The 26640-nt window shown below is 44.0% G+C and overlaps 1 protein-coding gene across 1 annotated transcript in view; it reads right to left on the minus strand.

Annotated features, from left to right (window-relative positions):
• The window catches only part of EEPD1 (endonuclease/exonuclease/phosphatase family domain containing 1), a 69386-nt gene that overhangs the window by 19183 nt on the left and 23563 nt on the right, over positions 1-26640 (minus strand). The window contains exon 2 of the mRNA XM_074858534.1: positions 11089-11140. Coding sequence (XP_074714635.1) covers positions 11089-11140 — 52 coding nt within the window. The remainder of the gene's footprint in view (positions 1-11088; positions 11141-26640) is intronic.

Here is a 26640-nt window from a genome sequence, read left to right on the forward strand (position 1 = left end):
TTCAAGAGCGTGTTTTATTCTGCAAAAGTAGGCAGTATAATCATTAACAGCAATAATTGCATGTTAAGGGAACTTATGTGATACAAGAATAAAAAGAAGCCTTCATGATTATGAGGCTATCTTTTTCACCAAGCTGCTTTTACGAGACATGAGTGGTTGAGTTCAAACACTTTCACTACATTGTCATAAAACAGTCTGCTCAACTGTTTTGCTGTGCTAAAATCCCACCACTGAATTATCTACTCATTACTATGTTGTCTGCTGTAAATACTCAGGTGCTTTTCCAAGGATTTTTCCCCAACTCATTATTTCCAAAGAAAGAAGACAAGTTTCATTTTGCTGCCACTTCTGACACCAGAAATACACCTCTCTGGAAACACAGGTGCATGCTTAGGGAACATATAATTGACATTATTAGAGCAATGTGGCATCAGATATTTTAGAAATACAACTATATGTGTTATTACAGCTACTGCTTCAAGCAGTGACCGACACAAAGAGATCCAAGTCTTGCACAAAGTGAGCTACTGCACGTGGAGCCTGAGCACATGTACTTTGTTCTGATCCATTACAGCCACCGCGCTGCACGGCCCTGGATGTGCAGCAGATGTTCTGAGACCTAAGCTGTGTGCTCCTTTGGACCAGAACTAAGGCACCGGGCAACCAGGAGTCAGTAGCTTACCTGGGAAATCTTTTTGTTTGTTTGTTTTTTTTGTTTAATCCCTGGCCCAATTCTTTTCTCATGAAACATGAATCGATTTCTGCAGTGCAGTTTAAGACCATACCACTGTGAGTACAACCTTACTCACCCACTAACGACCGGAACTGCATGAGATTAAAATCAGTTTATCAGAACCTAGCCCTCAATATGAAAAGCAAATAGAAAATCATTCTACAAAACATGAGACCCAAAAGTGGTAAGAAACAGTTTCTTGTTCACCAATTTAAAAAAATCCAAACAAACCAAACACTGAGCTATATTGATTTGCCATCATCTGAATCTCCTTTCCTGCATGTTGCTTTCAGCCAGAGGAAAAGAGGTGGGGGGGAAAAATGTGCTCATACAAAAGAACAAACAAAACCAAAAGGGAACAGGGAAATCAAGTTTTGAATATTATTAATCAAGGAAAGCTGCTTAAGCATGTAAGATAACTAGGTGTCTCTCCATTCGCATGACAAAAATTTACTCATTTACAAGGCATTAAGTGAGTTGGATTTTTTTGTGGGCTTTTTATTCAAAAAAACTGTGCCCCTCTGGCATATACATGGTGGTAAAGACAGACGGGACTGTGCTGATGTGCAGTATGAGAAGGTATAAAAGTGTGTTAAGAAAACTGCTGTGTCACAAGGAAAAAGACACAGCCCTCCTTATTACAAGATCACAGCTTGGCCACCTCTACAAAGCCCTGCATCAAAAATAGTTATTCGCTGGGCATTTTACTTCCATCCATTTCTTTCCTACTATTAGTATTACCGTTTTCCCCAACTGATTTACATCTCTGCTTAGAGCAAGCATTCTTTCCCATGGTGAGAACACAAAAACGAGGAAGAGAAAAATATATAATATGACTCACAACCATTGCCAGCCTCAAATATTTATTCTTCCTTCGGGCATTGATTACACCACCATACAGAACACTGTGCCACCTTCTGTAAAGTTATTTAAATCTGTCTCACATCCTATTCCATTAGTTGTGGTTTTTTTTCCTGATGCTCATTATTAGGAGGTTTCTTCCAGGCTGCTAGCATTAACACATGTCATCTCACCTTTTTTTAAAAAAATCTTACACTTCTTACACTCTTTTTCACACCTCTACCCCCTAATTTAAAGAGTGCATTTTGACACTGATTCCTCCCTGAAATAGCAGATTCTTTATTTATAGGTTTGCATGAGTAATAGATGGTTTTCTGTCTTTGCCTACTAGCACACTCTCCACAGAGCCTACTGGACTGTCCTCTAACCCTGACCAAAGTTCTGCTCTAACAGATGCAATGGACTCTGGCTCCCCATAAAGAGCATATGCATTACTTAATCCTCATGAACTACAAGAAAATGATTTGGGCTGACATTAAAGCACTGTTGCTGCTATGTCAATCTATTAAAAAGGAAAAAACCGCCACCCTTCCCCAAAAGTGCTGACTATTCAGAACTAGTCCTGTTCTATGAACTTGTTTTGCCTTCTGCCATCTTCTAGAAGAAAGCCAGGAAAAAGGACTGACTAAGGACCCCTATTACTTCTACCACCCACAAATGAAACCTAAACACATGCCAGCATTTGTAAACACATATTTTCTATTTTCCCTTGTTCTGGAAGTGTACAGAATGACTTTACTAATGGGTAAGTTTGGCTTCTGTTCAGGGATAAAACTAGATGCTTCACAAAAGAATGCCAAGCTAGTAAAACAAGCAGTCTCCATACCACCACTTCTCAGAAAGGCACAGCCATGCTCTAGGGCAGAAGAGGGCACCTCCTAAAGGACATCATTTTAAGAGCAACCTGTGTTCTCCATGGCTCCCTGTGATGCGTATACCATGGCTTCTAATGTTTTGTTTATTGAAGTCCACTGATCATCAGAAAATAGATGGGCAATTCAACTAAAGAGAAAAAACACCCAGCCAAGATCAAAGACGCCAGAGATACTGGTAGATGAGAGCCTGTGCTTCCAATGCTGCCAACCACTTGATCATAGTTTGTAGTAGAGGGGTCTGGAAAGACAAAGTAGTCATAGGTCCCCGGCAGAGAGCTACTGAAATCATCATGGAGCTGGCCAGAGCCATAAGGTCCACCAATACATCTCCTTAAACTTCTAGCCATCTAGATCCCTCCTAGAGGACTGAAAGGAGAAGAAGAAGTGAAAGGTCAGAGACAAACACTATATAGCTGCAGGGTTCCTAAGTCAATTTAGTGGATGGGATAATCCCAAAGAAGACTGCCATATTAGAAATGGTGTCAGCATTGTTTCCAGCTCCACTCAGCCAAAAATTGTTCCTTCACAATAACAGCTATGCTTCCCTTCACCCTGAGATTTCTTGACCCCAGGGGGCGAAGTCTGAAGAAAAGACTTTGCACCCCTGAGTATTACCTATACTCAGATAAACAAGCAAGACAAAGGAAAGAGGTGAGGGAAATATAGGAAGGGTGTAGGGAACAAAGTGAGAAAAAGAATTAAAATAAAACCAGTTAGATGATTTGGAATAATCTCCTTTTACTATGAGTGGTCAATCATTGACTCCATAGTGGCTCTGAAGGAACCCCTGGAGGCCCTACTTCAGCTGATGAATTATGCAGAAGACCATCCCAAGGCTGAATTAGGCAAAGGAGACGGCGAGAGAATTGACTCCATCTCTCCTCTCTAGAAATGGGGAACAGAAAATGGGGCAGCCACAGGGCTGGAAGAGACTGATCAAAAGTCCTGACTGAGTCAGTGGTGAAGTCTACATCTCCTTTTCCTGTTCTCTGAAAATGAGACTGCTGTTTCCTTATCTGACTCTAGAGGACATCCAAATGCACTTAAGTTTCAAAGGGAACAACCTCTTTCTGGAAAGGATAGTTCTAAGAACAGGCAGTAAATATAACTCATTTACAGCAACTAAGTCATTTGTTGCCACTTGCCTTATAATCTTTTTTAACCAACAGCTCCAAAGCAAAGCAAGATTGCAAGATGGGGCTCACAATGTACAGGAGGATTATGGCATTTTAAAATATGCACAGAAAGACTCAGTCCTGAACTAACTGCATTTCTGGCATACTCGTCTGCTACAGTAAAAAAAAAAAAATCACATCAAAGAAGGACTCTCCTGGGGTTAGAAGAGTGCCTGGGACTCAGGAGACCGAGGTTCACTTCCCGACTCTGTCCGGAGTCGGTCATCTTAGGTGACTCTGCCAAAATCATGTGATTTCCTTATAACTCCAGCACACCTCCATAAATCAAAGATAACAACAGTTCTTCCCTACCTTCTCTGGGACTGCTGTGTGACTGCACTCTCTAAAAAACTGAACAGCAGCAACAGTGCAGGATATTTTGGATGCGATACATGCCAGGTGATCCAACCCCAGTAGCTGCAGAGCTCAGACAGCAGTGGTAGACCCTTGCCCTGCAGGGGGGGTGTCAACAGTCCTCCCCTACTCTTCCTTCAGGAGACATTGATGGTAGCTCCCATGCCAGTGTCAGCTTATACACAGGCAATAATGTTTGCCTGCAAGGGCCAAGTTGACCGCATGACCAGTCACTTGGTGCTTTCACAGAGCAAATGGTGATGGGCCAGACAAATGGCCTTGGGTGACCAGCTGCTCCATGTCAAGGCATATTATAGGTCACTTCCAACTGTTCTAGCAAATGCACACACAAACATATTTATATCCATGCAAGCAAGAAGCGATGTGTCTATGCTTAACCCTGCAAATGGAAAACAGCACCTCTCTTTCAAACACTGAAAAGCTCCCAGGGATAACCTTTCACAAATAAACAACCTGCTCTGCTTCGAGAGGGATTTTATAAAGAACAGAGATTACAATGGGCTTAATCATGATTAAACACTGATCTGGCTCAATCTACTCAAAAGCAGACAAAAGATAAATAAAAACCTCCAGCAGATGCATTTCATACTGGAAATTCTGGAACCTCAATTGACGTCATACTTTTTATGTTCAGATAATATCTCGAGGAAACAGTACACTGGATCAAGAAAACAAAAGCAAATTTCTAGTTAAAATTCTTCGTGTGTTGTGTAGAAAGGAGAAGGCTACAGCAGGGAATGCGCAGTGTAGCTCAGCATTTTACAAACTCATTTTTGACAGTATTTGAAATTCCACTATTAGAGCGATGCCACCAGAAAGAAACAAGCACTCCTTTTGCCCTTGTCTCCTAGGCCTTGCCCTGTAGCAACATCAGGCATTGCATTTCTCCTCAGACAAAAGTTGCTTCTGATCGATGACCGGCAAGTTAATTTTCTTTTACTAAAATAATGTCACCTCCTCAGTATCACTCCAGTTGTGGTTCATTGATTCCTCAGCACAGTATGAAAATTCTGCATGATGGGAAGTGGTTGCATCTAGTGAACATGTCCCAGATACAGACATCTGGTCTTTTCTACGGGTGAGGAAACCCAGGAAACAGATTCCACATCATGAGAGACAACTCCAGCCATTAGTACTGCTGAGGGAGGTGGAAAAAAATTTTAAAATGAGCACATATCATAGGGATTGCTTAGGGATTGCTTACTTACAGTGCTAGGCTTTCCATTTTATTCAACAGGGTAAAGAAGTTCTCTTCAAGGAAAGAGAAATAACTCTTCACATGGAGGGGTGGGGTGGGAATCTATCTGGAAGAGAAGGCTGATCAGAATTTTCTCATTCTATCATCTCAACTTTTCACGTCCACACCAGCAGAAATGCCCAAGGGATGACCACACAATGTTTGGCCAGTAGACAGAAGAGATCCCTTCCTGTACTAAGACAGCTAGAAGCTACATTGCTGTTTCTCCTGGTGCCTAGCGAATGTATCCTGGGCTTCACAGCTACAGGACCTCTACTTCCAAATATCAGGTGAAAAACTTTCAATACCTTTTGATTTGTGACCTCCAAAACTTCTGCAGTGAAGGTGAAAAGCCCCATACAGACAATATAAGCTTACTGATAATTACTTTGTTCTTCTCACTTTCTTTTCACTGACCTCTTGGACGCCGCTCACAGTGCTTAAATTTGCCACCACTGGCACAGACAGACCTTGATAGTGAAACCTATGTTACTTATCCTGATTTTTCAAGCTGCTAGTTATCATCAACTTCAAGAACATCATCCCTGAACAAAATCACAGTTCTCACCCCAACTCCTACCATGCTTCAGCTCACCCACCCTCTCTCTCATGCCATTCTAGATAGATCACTTCCAAATTCAAGCAGAATAATCATCACTTTGCAGATGAATTCTACACTTTCACAAACTGCAGACCAGAGTTACATGATTTGCATTTCCTAGATGAGAAGCCAACAAACTGCTCTGTCTGTGGAATCAAGTGGATAGTCTTTTCGCATCCTTAGTAACAGCAGAGGCACTTGTTTATTAATACACAAATAGGAAAATAACAGGTTACTGTTCTTTGTTCCCAAAGCAGGCTTACCTTATAAAAAGTTGTCAGGGGGTTCCTAAATATAACATTGTTGTACAGGTTATTTAACTTTCCTCAATAATCTACATCTGAAGAAGAAATGAGCTCAAGAGCCCATGTTAACACCCGAAAGGTGCACAGGGGAACATTTGACAGAATGCAAAAAATATTTTTATTTTTCTTACAATATGGATGACTCTTCCTGCACATCCTACTGGCATCAAGCACCAATGAGAACAATTTTGGCATACTTGTTGCCTATGGAAAAAGACTACAGATTTAAATGCTAAAACAGCAACCAATGTGAAATGTCACCTGGCTAGGGAGTTCAATCTGCTAATTACTTAAACAGATTTATTTTTAAACTATAAAAACAGCATGTTCCTCAGGAGAATTATTTTTTCCCCTTCCCCAAATAAATACTTGCCAAGTAGAATTCTTCATCTGCAATTAAGGACTTCCCAAAATTAGACCAAGTAAAGTACTCAAAAACACACTGGGACAAGAGTGTCCCTGGGGGTCTCTCCCAGCACTGTGCTTCTGGAAGAGGAAGAGATGCTTCATACAGGACACAGCGCCAACAAGCCTGTGTGCCCGATATACATCTTTCAAAAGTCTGAGTGGCCTTGAATCCTTGCAGGGACAAGGTTGTCACAACCACAAGCCCTCCCTTGGCACCTTGCTGTCTGCATTCCTTACTGCTCCTGGCAAACAGCAGCAGCACTTCTGAAGCAAAGGCACGCCAGCAATGCAATCCCACGGCAGTCGGGGCAAGCTTGGCGAGGAGGCAGGGGGAAGCAAACAGATCAATTTGAAGGTTCAAGGTAAGACATACGCTTAGGTTTAAGCTGCTGGTGAGACCACTCACGTGGAGTACGTGCTGGAACAGGTCTGATGGGCTATGGCCAAAATAAACACAAGCCCTTTCCTGACCCAGAATTTTCTCCAGGTAAAGACTCTTGTTCATCTTACGTGACCTGGTTCTGTTTCACTGAGATAAATTATTATCTTCCTGTTCCTCTTAATGACAGCAAGAATGGTGTTGGGGTCCAGCTCCACAAGCAGCACCCCCTTCTGCAGTGCTTACAGGCACCCATGGCACCCCAGAGAAACAAACCAGGTGATGAGCAGCATCCAAGGGTCAGAAAAGCTTGTCCCGAGCCAAGACGAGCTGTAATTAAACCCAGCCAATCATCCCTTCTGTCTCAGCAACCCCAGGCATAAATGCAGCCAAGTGTGGTAGATCTTTTGCTTAAAGGGTGATTTTGGCCAAATTCGCCAAAACATTATGGCTTAGGAAGTTAAACAAATCGTCTTTGCATGACACAAAGCTTCTCATGGTGTGAGCGATTTATTTTCAATGGCCAAGGTGAGAAAAACATTTAAATAAAGCATCTAAGATAGTCAGAATGGCATTAAACCCTTTTGCTGTAAGCAATCAGTCAATAACTGATGTGCAGCTTTTGAAGCACAACATTGCTCCACTACACAAGGGCAAAGCTTTCTGTGACATACTCATAAGGGGTTGCCATCTTCTCAAGACCCCAAAGGTTCAAGTAGGTTCTCCCATCTCGCTCCAACAGCCTGCTGCTTCATGTGCCTCACCCTGTAGACCATCATCCTGTTTCAAAAACGTGACAGTAAACCATGTTTTGCAGTGCTAGATAATTTTCTGACACTGTCTCAAGGCCCTGGTTCTCAAGAGACTTGCTACACATGTGCTTAACTTCAGTGTGCTTTAATTTAATGGAGCTAGTCTGCAGCACAAACACTACTGTGTGCCCGTAAGTCTTTTCAGGAGGCACTGCTGTTCACCAGTGTGCTTCTACTCACTCTGGGCTTGCATGCAAGTGTCAAAAATATATAACAACACTTTCAAAACTGAGCATGGAATTTTAGAAATAATAAGGTTGTAAAAGTTCAAAACTATCTATGACAGAATAGAATGAGTCCTATGGAAAAAACCACTTTTAGGGTTTCATGTGCATAGCTATCTTAAAGAAAACTTTCCTTCAAAAACTAGAAAGATCAATCTTGCAATGAATATTAAAATATCATCATTTAATAATATTCTGTATTCCTACAATATAATGCAGATAAATAATGATTTACGAATGCAAAACTCAGCATATGTTCTCAAAACCTGACTCTGCAAGCAGGCGGGACAAGGGATTTTATTCCAGTCTACTTTTTTTTCCCCTCCTGTATTTAAAAAATAAAGACAGAAAATTTCTTTGAACTTACATAATTTCACCCTGTTATTTTCCAGAGAGCTAAACTGGCCTTTTAAATTCTTTAAGCTTGGCATTGTATGAAAGCAGATATCAAATATTCAGAGAGCTCAATTTAGAAAGATCACTTTTCTGAGGCTGAACCTTTCTTGAAGAGCTTCCTGCAGAGCTCCAGACAATGCCTCAAACAGCTATTCCCACTAGGCTGAGATCACTTGCCCTTGCCAAGCCATGTTTTAGGAGGCGTTGGGCCAAAGGGAGGTGCAGGCCTGATAGAAAGGTGAGAAGTGTACAGGCTGTGAGGTGCCAAAGAAGCCAACTGCTGCAAACAACAACAATTTGTGAATATTAACCTGTTTTGTACAAGTGGTTGAGAACTGTGTCTTCTTCGCATGCAAAAAACTACCATATCACCTGTCTAGTCCTCTGTCGCTGGCTTTTAACAAAATACACCTCTTCGGGACAAAATCAGAGTTCACCAAAGCCAACGAAAAGATGCCCTTCTTGAATTAACTGGGTTGTACGAAGGACCTCTGTGAAATGCACCACCAGTCAGTGGCAAAGCACGAGGCTGAAGCACCTGCTGCTGCTGGATTTCATTTTACTCAGTTACTTCTACAGCACCCAGCAGATGCAGTTGTAACACAGTGCTGCAGGACCTTCTCCTTCACACAGACAGAATCACAGAATCATTGAGGTTGGAAAAGACCCTTGGGATCATCGAGTCCAACCATCAGCCCGACTCTACAAAGTTCTCCCCTACACCATATCCCCCAGCATCTCACCTAAAAGACCCTTAAACACATCCAGGGATGGTGACTCCACCACCTCCCTGGGCAGCCTATTCCACTGTCTGACCACTCCTTCCGTGAAAATTTTTTTCCTAATGTCCAGTCTGAACCTCCCCTGTTGGGGATGTGCTCAAGGCAGCAGAAGGTTTCCTCCTTCCTCCCCAGGCCTTGCCAGGTCACCCATAGGTACAGAGGGACTGCTTGGGTCAGCAGCAGCTCAATGCCTGCTAGAAGGCAGCAGTTCTCCCAGCACAGCTCTGAATCCAGTTGTTTTCTTTGAATCCTACCAAGTCGTTCATATTTTCATGCTGCCTCCCAGCTGGCTCCTTGGTCTTCTAGATGAAGGAGCTGGTGCAGAAAGTGAAGAGAACCCACCAGTCCCAGTGTGGGCATTGGGAGTCCAGTCCTGCCCTCCAGGCCAGCAAAATCATAAAACAATAAGAAATACAACATTTGGTTCTTCTCGCAGAAGGAAATGATCTATAGGATACTGACGTGTTTGCAATACCCTTGGCCGAAGAGTAACACCAGGTTTTACTACTTACACACCCTCCAGCCTTTTGTGGCTACTGGTTTTGCTGCAGCTCCGCAGGTGGAATCTCAGGCTGCTGACACACCCGGCGCCTTGCCTAAGCCAACAGGAGGTCTTGGGTGCTGGACCAGGGGGATGTACCCCCTGAACAGGGCCATGCTGCTTGGATGCAGGAAGCCATCAGCGCCGCACAGCTCCTTCCCTCTGCCCCCCACACAGCCAAGCACAGGCTGTTTGCAAATCCCACTGTCCCTGGGATGGTCGATGGAGGGCACATCCCTCAGCTCCTTGGAAGGCCAGGCTTAAAGGCAGGCCTATCCCTGCACAAGGCAGACAGGAGCAGAGCTCAGGCTAACAGACACCATATACTCAGCTGGTGCTGTTAAGGCTGATGTTGAGTAGCTATCTGCTTTGATCCCTTCATGACTAAATTAAACAACATTTCTGCCAAGGCGCCTCCTGCCATTCTCCTGAGCTGGTGTTGTGGTTTAATCTCAGCCAGCAACTAAGCACCATGCAGCTGCTTGCTCACTCCTCCCCGCTCCCAGTGAGATGGAGAAGATAACTGGAAAAAACAGTAAAATTCGTGGGTTGAGATAATCTCTACTTTAGTCAAGAGTTTAAGTTTAGTAACTAAAATAAAATAACAACACTAAATAATAATTGTAATGAAAAGGAATATAATAAAAAAGAGAGAGAGAAATAAAACCCAAGACAAGACAAGTGACGCACAGTGCAATTGCTCACCACCCGCTGACCGATGCCCCAGCAGCGATCCGCCCCTCCTGGCCAACTCCCCCCAGTTTATACACCAAGCATGACGCTCTATGGTATGGAATATCCCTTTGGATAGTTCGGGTCAGCTGTCCTGACCATGCTCCCTCCCAGCTTCTTGTGCACCTGCTTTGCTGACAGAGCATGGGAAACTGAAAAATCTTTAACTTATGATAAGCGCCACTTAGCAACAACTAAAACACCAGTGTGTTATCAACATTATTCTCACACTGAATCCAAAACACAACACTCTGTCAGCTACTAGAAGAAAATTAACTCTATCCCAGCCAAAACCAGGACAGCTGGATGTTCAAAAGGGCTCCTCAGATGGTCTTTCTGCTTCAAAGATTCATCTTTGTCCGTTCAAGTCATCTACTTATCCTAGCTGTTAGCAAGGAACTGATTTTGGGAAAGCTAATATGGGCAGGCTTGAGGCATTGCTCATCCCACGCTCACTGTAAAATCAGAAAAACCAAAAGCATGCAGCCAACTTGGACAAAACATTGCCCCTCTGACTTCACGTACTATGTAGCTAGGAAGATGTCTTATTTTAGGCTGCATGATTTTCCAAAAAGTTAGGAAGCCCAACTAACAGAGGGCTTTAAGAGCTTAAATGTATTATGACAGTTGTATTAGATATATTTTTAAATACCTTTTCCAGTGCTTCTCTATCGACCAGCTCCTGCACAGCCAAAAGCTTGATACTGTAAGAAAAAAACAGAGAGAAAAAAAAGAATGAATCACTCCATTGCAAGCATTACAGAGACACGAGTAACAGCAGAACTGAAGCTCTTTTTTTATCTTCTTGCTTCACAAAAGAGTCTATAGAGGTACAGATACAAAAAGTGCTCAGGATTTAATAAACCAAAGCAAGAGAGAAGCAGTGTTACTTTGTTTGCTTTGAATTAGCTGTCCCAAACACATTTTCTGGTTTCTGACTTACAAGCATATCTGAATTCATCTTACAGAGAAACTGCATTAATCTTTACATTTTTAATACCCTACATTAACACTGAAGGACCTTCTGCACAACAAACACAGAGAAAGACTCTAAACATTTCTATCGTTTTTAGTCAGCTTTGTTCTTCACTATCAACAGGTTTCTATGAGTCCCATGACAATTATTCCCAGGGATTTACAATATTACATATGAGGTACAGTAACTAAGACAACCCAGCTCAAGAAATTTGAGGGCGATATGAGGGAAATATGCATGACTGTTTCAAAGTAGGGTAGAGAGATAATCCATAATTATTATTCTTGTAATGCCATTCACTAATCAAAACCAAATTTCTTCATCTACTGATTCTTTTATAAGTTTAGCTCTAGGGGCTAAATCCTGCACACTGAATTTCGTTCAGTTCAACAAGATTATGAAAGTTACTCAAGCAGGATTTAGCCCTGTAAGACAGGTAAAAACACAGCTAAATCAAGGTATATAAGAGAACCTTTTACAACATCCATACTTTCATATCTTATCCATCCTCCTTCAACTTCGGTTACTTGCATGTGTCCCCATGTAGTACAAAAGCCCAATCCTTCCCATGCTAAGCAATTTCAGGACAAGAGCTTGTTGCATCCCCACCAAGCTGCAGGGCTCACACAACAGGTATGAACCTGAAAAGTTTGCAAAGCGTTGCCAGCAGGTTGAAGGAGGTGATCCTTCCCCTCTACGCAGCACTGGTGAGGCCACACCTGACACCTCCCCACCCCTGGGCGCTCACAATCAATGGTCCACAGCAGGTGCCTTGGCCAGAGAGTAGAAGGGATCAACAACATCCACTTACAGAGTCGGCCATCTACTTTGGACAGCATGGTTACTCAGCCCTCCTAAACTTCAGCTCTCTACAGCTTTGGTGCCTAATCAAAGCTAATGTTTAGGTTCACTATATGGTCAATGAAATGAGAGAGGAACCTCACTCTCAAGGGCAGTTCAACCCACCTATCCTGGCAGCATCCCCTATGTCCTCCCACAAGGGCAGAAGCTGCTGTCACACTATGACTGCCCCAAGTCAGGCGTGTAGAAAGCTGCCAGGCTTTTTACTCATGGAATAGACCAGTATTGCTACTCCAACTGCTCACCTTCCTTAACCAGTTTTAAACAACAGTCGCTTAATATATTATCCTTGGGCTCCAGAGGTTAATTTCCTTTACCCAAGGATACAAAACATTTGCGTGGCTGTGCATGAATCAAATGATGCATATAAATATTGTTTAAATGACTCTCACAACTCTGTAGACAGACACAGCAAAGAGTCAGTATAGTTAAAAGCTCATATTCAAAACTGTGCAAACAGTTGATGTAGAAGTCTGCCAAAGTATATAATTAGCCATGTACTACAAGAAGTTTTATTAGCTTTTCAAAACCTCAGTGCAATGTTGTGAATTCTTGAACATCCACTGACATAGAATGGTTTGGGTTGGAAGGGACCTTAAAGATCACCTAGTCCCAGCCCCCCTGCCATGGGCAGAGACACCTTCCACTAGACCAGGTGGCTCAAAGCCCCGTCCAACCTGGCCTTGAACACTGCCAGGGAGGGGGCAGCCACAGCTTCTCCGGGCAACCTGTTCCAGTGCCTCACCACCCTCACAGTGAAGAACTTCTTCCTTACAACTAATCTAAATCTACCCTCTTTCAGTTTAAAGCCATTACCCCTTGTCCTGTCACTACATGCCCTTGTAAAAAGTCCCTCCCCATCTTTCCTGTAGCCCCCTTCAAGTACTGGAAGGCCGCTATAAGGTCTCCCCAGAGCCTTCTCTTCTGCAGGCTGAACAACCCTAACTCTCTCAGCCTGTCCTCACAGTGGACGTGCTCCAGCCCCCTGATCGTCTTTGTGGCCTCCTCTGGACCTGCTCGAGCAGGTCCCTGTCCTTCTTATACTGGGGGCCACAGACCTGAATGCAGTCCTCCAGGTGGAGTCTCACAAGAGTGGAGTAGAGGGGCAGAATCACCTCCCTCAACCTGCTGGCCACACTTCTTGATGCAGCCCAGGATACGGTTGGTTTTCTGGGCTGCAAGCGCACATTGCTAGGTCATGATGAGCTTCCCATCAAGCAACTTTCCCAAGTCCTTCTCTGCAGGGCTGCATTCAAACCATTCTCTGCCCAGCCTGCATTTATGCTTGGGATTGCCCTGACCCATGTGCAGGACCTTGCACTTGGCCTTGCTGAACTTCATGTTTGCATGGGCCCACCTCTCCAGTCTGTCAAGGTCCCTCTGGATGGCACATCCCTTCCCTCCAGTTTGTCAACTGCACTACACAGCTTGGTGTTGTCGGCAAACTTGCAGACTTAATCCCACTGTCCATATCACCCACAGAGATGTTAAACAGCACCGGTCCCAACACTGACCCCTGAGGAACATCACTTGTCACTGCTCTCCACTTGGACACCAAGGTGTTGACGGCAACATTTTGAGTGCAACCATCCAACGAACTCCTTATCCACCAAGTGGCCCATCTGTCAAATCCATGTCTCTCCAATTTAGAGACAAGGATGTCATGCAGGACAGTGTTAAATGCTTTGCACAAGTTCAGGTAGATGACGTCAGTTGCTCTTCCCTTATCCATCAGCGCTGTAATCCCATCATAAAAGGCCACCAAACCTGTCAAGCATGATTTAATCTTAGTGAAGCCATGTCAGCTGTCACCAATCACCTCCCTATTTCCCATGTGCCCTAGCACAGTTTCCAGGAGGATCTGCTTAATGATCTTGCCAGGCACAGAGGTGAGACTGACTGACCTGTAGCTCCCCAGGTCTTCTTTTTTTCCCTTTTAAGAATGGGTGTGATGTTTCCCCTTTTCCAGCCAGTGGGAACTTTACCAGACTGCCACAACTTCTCAAATATGATGGAGAGTGGTTTAGCCACTTCATCCACCCATTTCCTCAGGACCCACGGATGCTTCTCATCAGGTCCCATGGACTTGTGCACCTTCAGGTTTCTTAGATCGTCTCTTATACACTAAATACGTACATCCAACCTGTAACAGCAGCTGGCAAAACATGACTTTAGTCCTGTCCTTCTACTGTGTTACAGTGTTTTCCACTACATGTATTCACAGCCTAACCCTTAAACACGAATGTGGTTTCACTTTAACGTACTTCTAGTTTTCAAATGTCTTCAAAGCATCATAAAAAGCCTATATCCAGTGAATTATAAAATAGCCCCAGACCATACATTTCTAGTCTGTAGAGGTTAAGACAGAGAGGGTGGAGATGGTTCAGAAAACAATGGGATAATCAAGAAAAAGAAAAAGGTATTCCATTAAAGCCCAACTACTACAGTAGCAGAGGGCACATGATTTCCTGTCACTGTTTGGTGAACACACCAGGCTGCACACAAGCATTCAGCTTGTACTGGAAGGTACTTAGGGAAAGTACAAAGCCAATACAAGGTATTTTTTAATATTATTTTCTTTGCAATTCAGCCAGCAAGCAAAATAAAGACGGGATGGGCACTGACTAAAGAAGGGACCTCCATTTAAAAAACAATGCTGTGTCCAACCCTGAGCTTCAGAAGGAGCCTAGGCTGATGCATCTTGGAGAACAAAGTTCAATAACACAGGCAGTAGCAATGCAGCCACAATCAAGACCTGTCTATGAATTCAGGACTCCCCTCTTAAGTTTTGGATGACCCACCTCTGCTGCAGCGCACTTTGGAAAAACACAGGACCAATGAGAGGTAGGTAGTTTAACACACATGTGGAGGCATCCAGGATGCTCAGAGCCAGCTGATCTGCTGCAAAGATTGCTTCAAGTCCATGCGTACATAGTAAAATCTAACATTTTGCCATACCCTTCTGCAAGCTGTACAATGTGGGTTTTGTTATGCAAATTACTTTTGTCTTTTACCTTTTGAAGCCAGAGACTTTTCAATCACTTAATCATCAAAAGGCAGAATTCATCAACTGGCTGGATGGCCGGGCCCGAAGAGTTGTGGTGAATGGAGTTAAATCCAGTTGGCGGCCGGTCACGAGTGGTGTCCCCCAGGGCTCGGTTTTGGGGCCACTCCTGTTTAACATCTGTATTGATGATCTAGACGAGGGGATCGAGTGCACCCTCAGTAAGTTTGCAGATGACACCCAGTTGGGTGGGAGTGTCGATCTGCTCGAGGGTAGGGAGGCTCTGCAGAGAGACCTGGACAGGCTGGAGCGATGGGCTAAGGCCAACTGTAGGAGTTTCAATAAGGCCAAATGCCGGGTGCTGCACTTGGGCCACAACAACCCCCAGCAGCGCTACAGGCTTGGGGAGGAGTGGCTGGAGAGCTGCCAGTCAGAGAGGGACCTGGGGGTGTTGATTGACAGCCAGCTGAACAGGAGCCAGCAGTGTGCCCAGGTGGCCAAGAAGGCCAATGGCATCCTGGCTTGTATCAGCAATAGCGTGGCCAGCAGGGACAGGGAAGGGATCTTGCCCCTGTACTCGGCACTGGTGAGGCCGCACCTCGATTCCTGTGTTCAGTTTTGGGCCCCTCACTACAAAAAGGACATTGAATGACTCGAGCGTGTCCAGAGAAGGGCAATGAAGCTGGTGCAGGGTCTGGAGCACATGTCGTACGAGGAGCGGCTGAGGGAACTGGGGGTGTTTAGTCTGGAGAAGAGGAGGCTGAGGGGAGACCTCATCGCCCTCTACAACTACCTGAAAGGAGGGTGCAGAGAGCTGGGGATGAGTCTATCTGACCAAGTAACAAGCGATAGGACAAGAGGGAATGGCCTCAAGTTGCGCCAGGGAAGGTTTAGACTAGATATTAGGAAGTATTTCTTTCCAGAAGGGGTTGTTAGGCGTTGGAATGGGCTGCTCAGGGCAGGGGTGGAGTCCCCATCCCTGGAGGTGTTTAAGAGTCGGGTTGACCCAGCGCTGAGGGATATGGTGTAGTTGAGAATGGTCAGTGTTCAGTTAACGGTTGGACTAGATGATCTTCAAGATCTTTTCTAACCTAGATGATTCTGTGTTTCATCAATCAAGGCTGCTGACATTTCTACCAATTGACTGGTTTATTTCTAGACCATTAATTGTGGATTATCTGACACTCGGTAGCTGCAGAAGAAAGAGGTAGACTGCCCCAAATGCAAGTACTGTTTTCATTAGAGATCATCATCTCTAGGTACAAACCTACCCTCCTTCCCATTTACACTAGTAAAGCCCCATATGAACTCCCTCAACTGGTATACTTTTATTTAAAAAAATAAGTATACCAAGTCACATAGAAGCAAGTAATAAAACAGGGAGCAGGAAACTTCTTACTTTATCTCATTATATTTAGAGGGATGCTGTACTCTTGTTCAGAGGTGAAGAACCCATACAAAATGTTTACATCCTGCAGAGATACTGTATATGCAGGGCCAGAAGCAAATCTGAATTCAATATCGTTACATGATTTGCAACAACACTGGTTTGACTCTTGGTGAGAAAAAGACTTCCCTCTACTGTTATAAATTTACAGAGATCAATGTTTGCCCAGCACTTTACTCTTTTCTCCTCAGGTGACACCAGGTATTTTTTCTGGGTCTCAAGGAATCAGCAATTGCAAATATCGGCCTTCATATAACCACCTGCAAGATGCTTTTTTGCCTTGAAGCACCATCATGGATGCTGTCTCTGATCATTGGATTACACTACCTGGAAAATGGCTCTTGATAACCAGTTATTCTCTGCTATTTCTTCTAGCAATTCCAAGCAACATTAGCATGTTACATGTTACTTTATGCCATGCTGGCTTGGAAATGCAGCTTCTTTCAAGGCTGCTACTTTGGGGGTCTGATGCTTTGAAAAGAAATCAGGTTGCTTATTTAGGCACTGCATCAGCAATCCTACAAACACTGAAAGCAGCTCATCACTACATATGCTGTTTGTAGCTTATGTGTTTGCCAAGGACTTCAGAGTAGATGGGAATATGATCAGTAACTGATGGGGCGGGGGGGTGGGGGGGTGGAAATCTCTAATAAAGCAGAAGTGCAAAGAGTTACCAAAAGCCAATGCTGAAGCCCAAGCTCTTAGCGTCTACAACACACTTCAGTACTCTGTTTATATACCATGGCATCATTTCTTTCATCCTCACCTGCGGTATGCAAACACTAACTCATGAATAAAGTCATAGAAAAATCGTATTCCTGAAGTCACCTTTTGGTTCCTGGAGCACCTGCTCTAATTTACCAGCTTTAAAGTATACTGGTAAGAAACCTGTAATACAACTAACTATACCGACTTGATGGAATTGGCCCTGCTTGTATCTGAAACCCTATTAAAAATACTCACTGACTCAACTACTTACACGATCTATTTAAACAAAGCTATTGAAATTAATATCCTGGCACCCCAGGCACACTCAAAATACTTGAAAACATGCAGTGATCAGGATGAAGGACTCTTCTCCAGCAGTAAAAATATGCAAACATGATGTGCTGTCAAGGAAACACATGACTGCCTCTTTTTTTGGCCATGGGTGACGCACAGCATGCTCCTCTAAGGGAATTCCTTTTGGTTTCCAGAAAATTAGTCACAGTGCTGAGCAAACGCCTATAGCTACAGCACATTTCCACTCCTCAGGCTAGCGCTGCAATCCTTTTCTCAAAGTCTTCTTACTTTGCATTGGGTTCCACTCTCTAATGCCATTTACCCAGGAATAATTTAAGCCTTTTTAGCAACCTTTTGCAATACTGCAAACTTGCCAATGGGTCCCTTGCTGGTTGGTGCACCGTGTGCCATCATCGCGTTTTATTTGCATTGAGCTTCACTTCCCATCTTGAGTTCAGATCGCCCACAAAATCCCATCTGCTTTTGCAACAGGGGATGTCAGGGCCTTCCTAAGAACCACGGGAGGGTCGTCTGCCAGCAAACCAGCAAACCTATGACTCTGCAGCAAGGCAGATGGGATAGACAGAAACTGCCATGCTAGGCAGATCCAAGATCCATCCATGGAGAATGCACCCAGGGTCTTCACCTGAAGAAGAGAAGCTGCTTCCTCCGAAACCAGCTTGAAGGGTGCTCTAGTATAGGGGTAGAGAGGATTTAGGATTACAGCCAATTTCTGGACCATCCCTGCACAGCACTAGAATTGCAGTCATTAGGGACACAGGTCGCTTGGCTGCCACTATCAAGGGAGAAGGTCTCCAGAGCAGAGCCCTGCATCAATGAACACAGTGACTTGCATTTGTTGAGCTGACCTTGGAGTGGAGCTGAGGTTCCCATTCAATGCAGAACCTGGCAATTTTGAGAAAAAAGGAAAGAGGAGGAAGTGAGGAAAATGTGAGGCATTAAGTTCAGTGATCAGTGAGTCACCAAAGCATTTAAGCAAACACTTGGCCTCACGACCATGTCCTACAGAAGCTGCTAGGTGCTGTGATACAGGGTGGCTGCAAAGGTAGAGAGCAGCAAGACCTCATCTGGAAGCTCGCACTCTTGGCACCTGCACCTTAGCTCTCCATGCCATGTTAGCCTGCAAACGGCTAGTGCACGGTGAGTCTCCAGGCATTCGCACAGCTGGATTTGCTACCACTTTGCTTTTCCTTCCTGGCAGCCAGCCTCCCTCCTCAGCCTGGAAGAGCAGAGCTCCCTGGACAGCCAGCACTGTCTGTCTCCTACCTGCGGATTGGTACAGCTTATGGCTCGTAGCCAGTTACCACCAACCCGTGTTTGTCATTCAGCAGCAACGTGAACTGAGGATTAGTCTCAACTTGCTTTGCAAGCTTATACATGTTTGCTTAGGGCCCGAGTTTTTCCAAAACCCTCATGCTTTCTATTAGTCAGTCCATAAGCCTGACTAAAGTTAACAGCAAGAAATGCTGTTTGATTTCTCTTAGTTTTCTGGCTCCTTCTTCAGCATACAGCTGTACCAAATCACGCTTCAGCTAGACTCACAGACATTACTATAAATAGCCTGTGCAAAAACCACTCAACCCCAAACTGTTATTTCAAGCACCATTAAATCATTCCCTTCTCCCTCCCTTTCAGTCCACCAACTTCTCCCATTTGTTCTTGAGGTAAGATCCCATAACCATGTTATGGCCCACAATGTTTTATGGATGACTTACATACCCAAGAGTAGAGAGAGCATGGATGCACGTAACAGAAGTGCTCGATGACGGACTCACATTGGGGTTAGTTAACAAAAAAGAATACAACAAGACCCTTTGGGTCATGAAATTTGTATGCTAAAATTGTATTTGCATATCTACACAAACTGACCCCACTCATAAATCAGTTCTGCTCTAAGAAATGGGCATGAAACAAGAAAGTCGGAAGAAAAAAAGCCAAAACAAACGCCCTTGGTAGCTGGGAGGGAGCACTCGCCATCAGCTGCCTGCTCTCCTCATACCTGACCTCAGTCCCCAGCTCTCCTGCCAAAAGTGCACACTCCGTTTTGTCACCATTCACATTGTAGCCCGCAACCCCTATTTTTCCTTTGGCATTTGCCAGATGATAGGGTGAGTAACGATAAGGATGGGGAAGTGGCCATCGCAGGTACGTGTTCACTGTGAGGGCTGTGGTGCGTCCCCGCTGCAGCCAACTGTTGACAGTCTGAGGTTAAGGGCTGTGATTAACTGTTTTCTAATTTTTTAAGTGTAGGTAGAAGCTTAGGCACCAAGCACGTGCTGCTTCAGGAAGTACATGGAGGGTGGGGAAAGATAACAGCCAAGAAGTGACACACACGGGAAAACCTTGTGCTTAAGCAAACTGGGGGGAGGTGTGGGGTGTGCACTTGGGGTGGGTTTTCTTGTGGGTTTTCAAGGTTTTTTTGTTTGGTTGTTTGCTTTAAATATAAAGCTGCTGCTGGCATATTTGGAGTTGTCCCTTGCTGTTAATGTGTAATAAGACCCAAGGTTTGGTTTCTTGACTCTGCCCTCCCCGATGAAGATTACCTTGCACCGAGGCAGGTGAAAGAATGGTGGGCTCCCACCCGCAGCACGGCGGACTATGATTAACACAATGAGATGACTGAGGAGCAAGTCTCTGAACACCAACTCAAGCTCCAGCCCTGGGGGGCTGCAGAGCAATCCATGGTGCTCCCTCCTCAGGGCTGCCCACATCGACTGTGGCAATGGGTGACCTAAACGGGGTGTCTTTACAGTGAAGGAGTAACCTTTAAGATGTTCATCAATGCATGCACTGTGAAAAACCATCTCATTTTTGCTGGCATATCCCATTTGCAAAGTTGTCTTTCCCCTCAAGACCCTGTTCACTGGAACTCCAGTAAAAACAAAAGCAGACGGAAGGAAGGAAAAAAGCATGCTTAATGACTTTCAGCTTCATAAACTTCCTCCATCTACCCTACGAAGTCTGACAAGGAAATAAAATTGGTTTCTCCTTTTCCACAAAAAGCATCCGCGTCTTCTCAATCACTCCTTAAATGGGAGGAAAAATTGTGTACGCTGCCACGTCTTAACGGCTGCTGGAAGCCACTGGAGAGCTTACGAAGTAAGCTGACGGGCTTGGATGGGAATACCATGCCATATTGCTTTGGGACTAGCTGCCAGCTAATGACACAACAAAATGATTTGGAAGATTCTCAGGGAAAATATATCTACAGTAAGTAGAAATTAGGATAAAACCAGAGAGCTGCATTTCCTTTAAAAGAAAAAGAATGTATTTCTATTTACTTCATATATATCTATATTATAGTATGTATTTATATAAATACTATATACTTATATATAAAATAGCTATTATAAATTTTATATATACTTTTATAAACATATATAAAACAATACATATGTAAATTTATTTAGGGCTACTTTTTTGCAGTTTCCTAGTTCAGATGAAAGCAGCTGTTCTTTGATGTCTAGCCATCATTGATCTGCCCACAGAATGGTTTGAAACCAAAAAGCAGATCAAGGCACTGCAGCTGGGAAGGGAACCAGGAGTAAATGGAAGGAGCAGAGAAGTTGAAATCCATCAAGCAAATTGGTGGTGTAGCACAGGCTGGACAAATAGTGTTCCCCCGATGTTTGCATTCACAGATCCCATTACATTATGTGAGTGATTGGAGTATTTGTCATGGGAAGAAAGGAAACTGTAATGGAACTAAAAGGGGAAAAACATGAATTATGGATGGTTACTACTGAGAGTTGAAGGGGAGAAAGAGCAGCATTACCCAAGCTAACAGGCAGGAGGCAACTGAAATAGTTCAATTTTTCTTCTTCCACATCAGCAGTTCCCTGGGTCCAGGGATGCTCTCTCAATCCTCTCTCGCACACAGCTCTCTCCTTGCTGTTTTCTTTCCTATACCTGCAGCAAAGCCATCATTTTGCAGGACCTACAAACTTTGCATTGAGGGTCTGATTTATGTTCAACTGATGCTGTGGTTTCAGGACAGCTACATCACTGCAGGAACAGAATGATGATTCACAAACCCTGGACACTGTGTATTTCCAATGCATGAGTGAGAACCAAAAAAGGGAGGCTGCAAGAACAGCAAACTTCTTCCTAGCAGTTTGGAAGGGAATAAGACATGCTCACAAAATGACCCAAACCACAACCAGCAGCAGAAAGCATGTGAATTATAATGAGACCTGGAAGCCTTCTTGACCTCCTCCTTGGGAACACCCATTCCAAGCTCTTTTCAAAGGGATGAAATCCATGCTGCCATGCATACAGACATTTCCTACGTCAGTAAGCAGAGCAGGTCACACACAGTGAAATTAAGAGGGGAGCTGCTCAAAACTCCCAGACTCTGTGATGCTAAAGAAACACCATTCTTTTCTTGTCCATCTACCCAGAAAAGGTGTCTCCTGAGTTGTGAGGCACTGATGCTCAACAGGACACTTCTTCAAATTCTGGGGGTTTCTATCATAGACAGGATTAAGAGCAGCAGGGAAGTGTCCTATTTACCTCCTCCGCCACATAGAGGATCACCTCTCAGGCCTAATTCGTTCCTTTTTCAGGTAAGGGGGAAGGAGACTGGACATCATCTACTCATTTCCACTTGCATGAAGTCTCCCTTTCTGAAGATTCTCTTGAACTTTTAAACCAGGGGAAGTTGCAGAAGGGGCATCCTTTTGGGTGCATGCAGTGTGCTCATACATGCTCTCATTCATTATTATGTCCATAGAGATCACAGAATCATTTAGGTTGGAAAAGACCCTTGGGATCATCGAGTCCAACCATCAGCCCGACTCTACAAAGTTCTCCCCTACACCATATCCCCCAGCATCTCACCTAAAAGACCCTTAAACACATCCAGGGATGGTGACTCCACCACCTCCCTGGGCAGCCTATTCCACTGTCTGACCACTCTTTCTGTGAAAATGTTTTTCCTAATGTCCAGTCTGAACCTTCCCTGTTGGAGTTTAAAGCCATTCCCTCTTGTTCTGTCACTAATTACCTGTGAGAAGAGACCAGCACCAACCTCTCTACAATGTCCTTTCAGGTAGCTGTAGAGAGTGATGAGGTCTCCCCTCAGCCTTCTCTTTCTCAGGTTAAACAGTCCCAGCTCCTTCAATCACTCCTCATAGGATTTGTTCTCCAGGCCCTTCACCAGATTCATTGCCCTCCTCTGCGCTCGCTCCAGCACCTCGATATCTCTCTCATATTGAGGTGCCCAAAACTGGACACAATACTCCAGGTGTGGCCTCACCAGTGCAGAGTACAGGGGGACTATCACCTCCCTACTTCTGCTGGTCACACTATTTCTAATACAAGCCAGGATGCTGTTGGCTTTCTTGGCCACCTGGGCACACTGCTGGCTCATGTTCAGCTGCTTGTCAATTAGAACCCCCAGATCCTTCTCTTCCACACAGCTCTCCAGCCACACCTCCCCAAGCCTGTAGTCATGCGTGGGGTTGTTGTGGCCCAAGTGCAGGACCTGGCACTTGGCCTTGTTGAAGCTCATCCCGTTAACATTGGCCCACCGATCCAATCTATCCAAGTCTCTCTGTAGTGCCTCCCTATCTTCACGCAGATCGACACTCCCGCTTAACTTGGTGTCATCTGCAAACTTACTGATGATACTGAGATTTGCTAACCCATCTCAATTTGGGGTGCAGAGTACTGAAGACACGAGCCCTGAGCAAACTGCACTTTTTAGAAACACTTTACTAAGTTATAGGCCATCCTATGGCCTTTTCTCTTGCTGTCCTCTTATTATTCCTTCTCCAACTCTATCTCTGCAAACTGGTGCCATGCCAAGAGAGTGGCAGCAGTTAGAAAAGAGTCATGGAAGACTTCCAAGGTCCTCAGAAGAAATGTTGGTTATTAAGGACTGGGATACATTGCACTTGATTGAACAGAACCAAAGCTGATTCCTGAGAGGCAAAGGTTAATTAGACAAATGGCTCAAAAGGATCAATCTGTTCTAACTCATTATTTGTTGATTTTTTTTTTTAATTTTAAAAGAGAGTTTAAAATAGACTAGGCAGCTGAAAATAACTTCCAAATTCCCAAATGCATGAGATGAAACCACAGAAGGCCTGAGACTGCCAGTAACATAACGATTACAGAGTAGTAGCCTAACGAATAAAGCAGCAGCAAATCAAATACCTATATTAAATTGAATGCAGCAATCTTGTCTGCATATATCTACTAATGGGGACCAGGTACAAGCAGTGGCAATGCAGCTTAACTTCCAACATCATTCAAAACTTGGGGTGACAATCCAGGAGGCTTCTCTGTCCACTTCCACCTACTCCTTCGTTCCTGTGCCAAACACTCCACTACATGATAATTCAGGCAGCAGAAAAGTATCCTACTGCAAGTAGTGGCGGGGGGGGGGGGGGGGGGCAGAACAAATAATCTGATGACAGTTATATTTACTCACAAAAAATACACAAGTTGTTTCAACTCACTTCTGACAGATAGCCAACCAAAACCAGTTGCCCGTATTAAAAAAGGGGGGAGTTGGCTTTTAGTTTAATTTATATCATGATAAAATGTATTTTCCTTCTTCCATATTGCATTTCTTACTATATTTAGCTAAGAGTAATAATGTGTCCCTTCAAACCAGTTGACCTCATGTCCAGTGGTTTTGAAATTAGGGAAAATGCTCTGTATAATGTTCACAATCTTTTAAGATTTTTTTTTTTTTTTAATTTTTCAAAGGGTGCCTGTTTCCTTATAATTCTGCAGGAAGAGAGAGGCTCACAAAGAGTGTTGTGTTTGTGGCAACATTGATTTCTTCTGAGTCATTAAAACTGGACATGGGCAAGTTATTTAACTTGCACTGAATTATTCAAATCTGTCCAACAAGGGAGGAGACCAAGACTGAAAACAAAAATTTAGAAGCTCATAAAAATCAAAGGTGACTTAGAGCTTCCAAATATAGGCATTATGTTATAGTGTAAGTGGTCTCTTGCATTTGGCTCTTTTTCTGGATTTTCTGAATCATTCCCTGCTGAGGTAGAGCTTCTTAGTTCCAGAAATGGTGCCTTCTCCAATCCAACCCTGCTCTACTGCAGCAATGGAAAAACTGAGAAGTCCTTAATGAAATCAGATGGGCATGTTTGGAAAAGGGCATACCACCACACTATCATTCTGACATGAAGAACAAAGCTACCAGTAAAATTATGGGGCCTCGGGAGGCAAAGCAATTAATAGGGAACTTTACTGGAAGAATTTACCTCTGTGTCCCTGCAAAACAGACTTGAACTTGGAAAGCAATAAAGTGTGATTTGAAATAGCTTGCTTCCCTTTCTCCATCAAGTATGTGAACCATATGCTATCAAGCTCTTATGTGAAAGCTCCTCATGTCGCCTTATCTGCTTTCAGAAACTTAATGCAATATTATCTTGTCATACATGCATATCCTCCTCTCAGAGAAATGGGTTAGCCCAGTTAAAAAACTTACAAAGGAATACCATGGAAGCCAGTTTGTTTTGTTAAATACAGGCCCAAGAGCAACGCTGTAGTTTGGTGGCAGGAGAACCACAATCAGCTGGTGGCATCTGAGCGTCAGTAAAATTTAGCCTGGCATTATGCAGAGTATTGAAGCTTCCTGGTTAAATCTTGATACAGAACTTCAAAGTCTTTTATAGTATGCTCTTAACAAAGAGGCTGACCCTCAAAAGTTGGCTTCTACTTTGAAGAGGCTGGCGGAGCGCCATAGCAATTGTGCGTTTTGTATGAGCATCTTCTGCCAAAGTGAAATTGTTTGAACAGCGGAGGAGGCCAAACACTGGTGACTAAAATAGGAGAACATACACCAGAGGTGCTCAGAGAGATGCTATGAAATCACTGAGGAGAGGCACTGTGACAAGGGGAAAGGAGCACTACAGAAATCTAGAGTGGTGCTGTGGTTGAGTGTACTTTTCTCTACAGCTCTTTCATGAGCAGTTTATGTTGTCTAAGAAATTCAAAGACATTTCAACAGAAAGGATAAAATGAAGTGCATTAAAACAGGTAGAGGATAAAACAGAAACTGTATTAGCAGACAGACTCTATGTTTTAAGAACTTCCCACTGTGTGGCTAAAAGCCAGCCCAACCGTGTTTCTAGAGCGGAGCTCAGGAAGCCAGTCACAAGACCTTGATGTTGCAGTGCCCTGCAAGAGCAAGGGGCAGGCATTGAAAGATGAAGAAAAAACTTTGCCAAGGTGACTGAGGTCTTGTCAACATGAGGGGGGAAAAAAGGAGAGGGTTGACAAGATAACATTCCTGCATTACTACTCCAGCAAAAGTCTCTAGCACAGGCCTGACCTAACACTATCAAGTTTGCACATCAACAGAGCTGAGCATGTCAGTCAGCACAGCCATCTACTGCACCACAAACAGGAATGGCAGCAGGATCCACTGCAAACAATCGGGTCGTTCTCTTATAGCATCTCTACCGTATGGTGAAGGAAAGGCTGCAGTAGACGAGACTTCCTCAGAACTGTCACTTGGCTAAACCCACTTACAGATTACAGAAAACAGAGCAATTTGGTACCCAAGCTTTGAAGGAACATGAACATTCTCCTAAAATTGAGGCCAACCGCACATTCCAAAATGTGAAGTAAAGAGATGGAAAACTGAAAGGAAGCAGGCCAGAGAGAGCAAAAGGAGCAAACCTGAGTTTTGCACACCAGTGAAGATGGCACTCCTGTGTCTTGCATGCACCTGAGCCCTTAACTCTCAGAAACGACACTGAAGACAACTGAGTAACACTACTCACAGATGGAGTTGATGTCACGCTATAAAGAATTTTGCTTATGCTGATGCTACACTCTTAGGTCACCAGAAATGCAAAGAATATTGTAGTCAGAAAATAACAATCAACCAGTACTGAGGTCGCATCTGCAAGAG

Source organism: Strix uralensis, chromosome 1, assembly GCF_047716275.1.
Source record: "Strix uralensis isolate ZFMK-TIS-50842 chromosome 1, bStrUra1, whole genome shotgun sequence".
NCBI classification, from domain to species: domain Eukaryota; kingdom Metazoa; phylum Chordata; class Aves; order Strigiformes; family Strigidae; genus Strix; species Strix uralensis.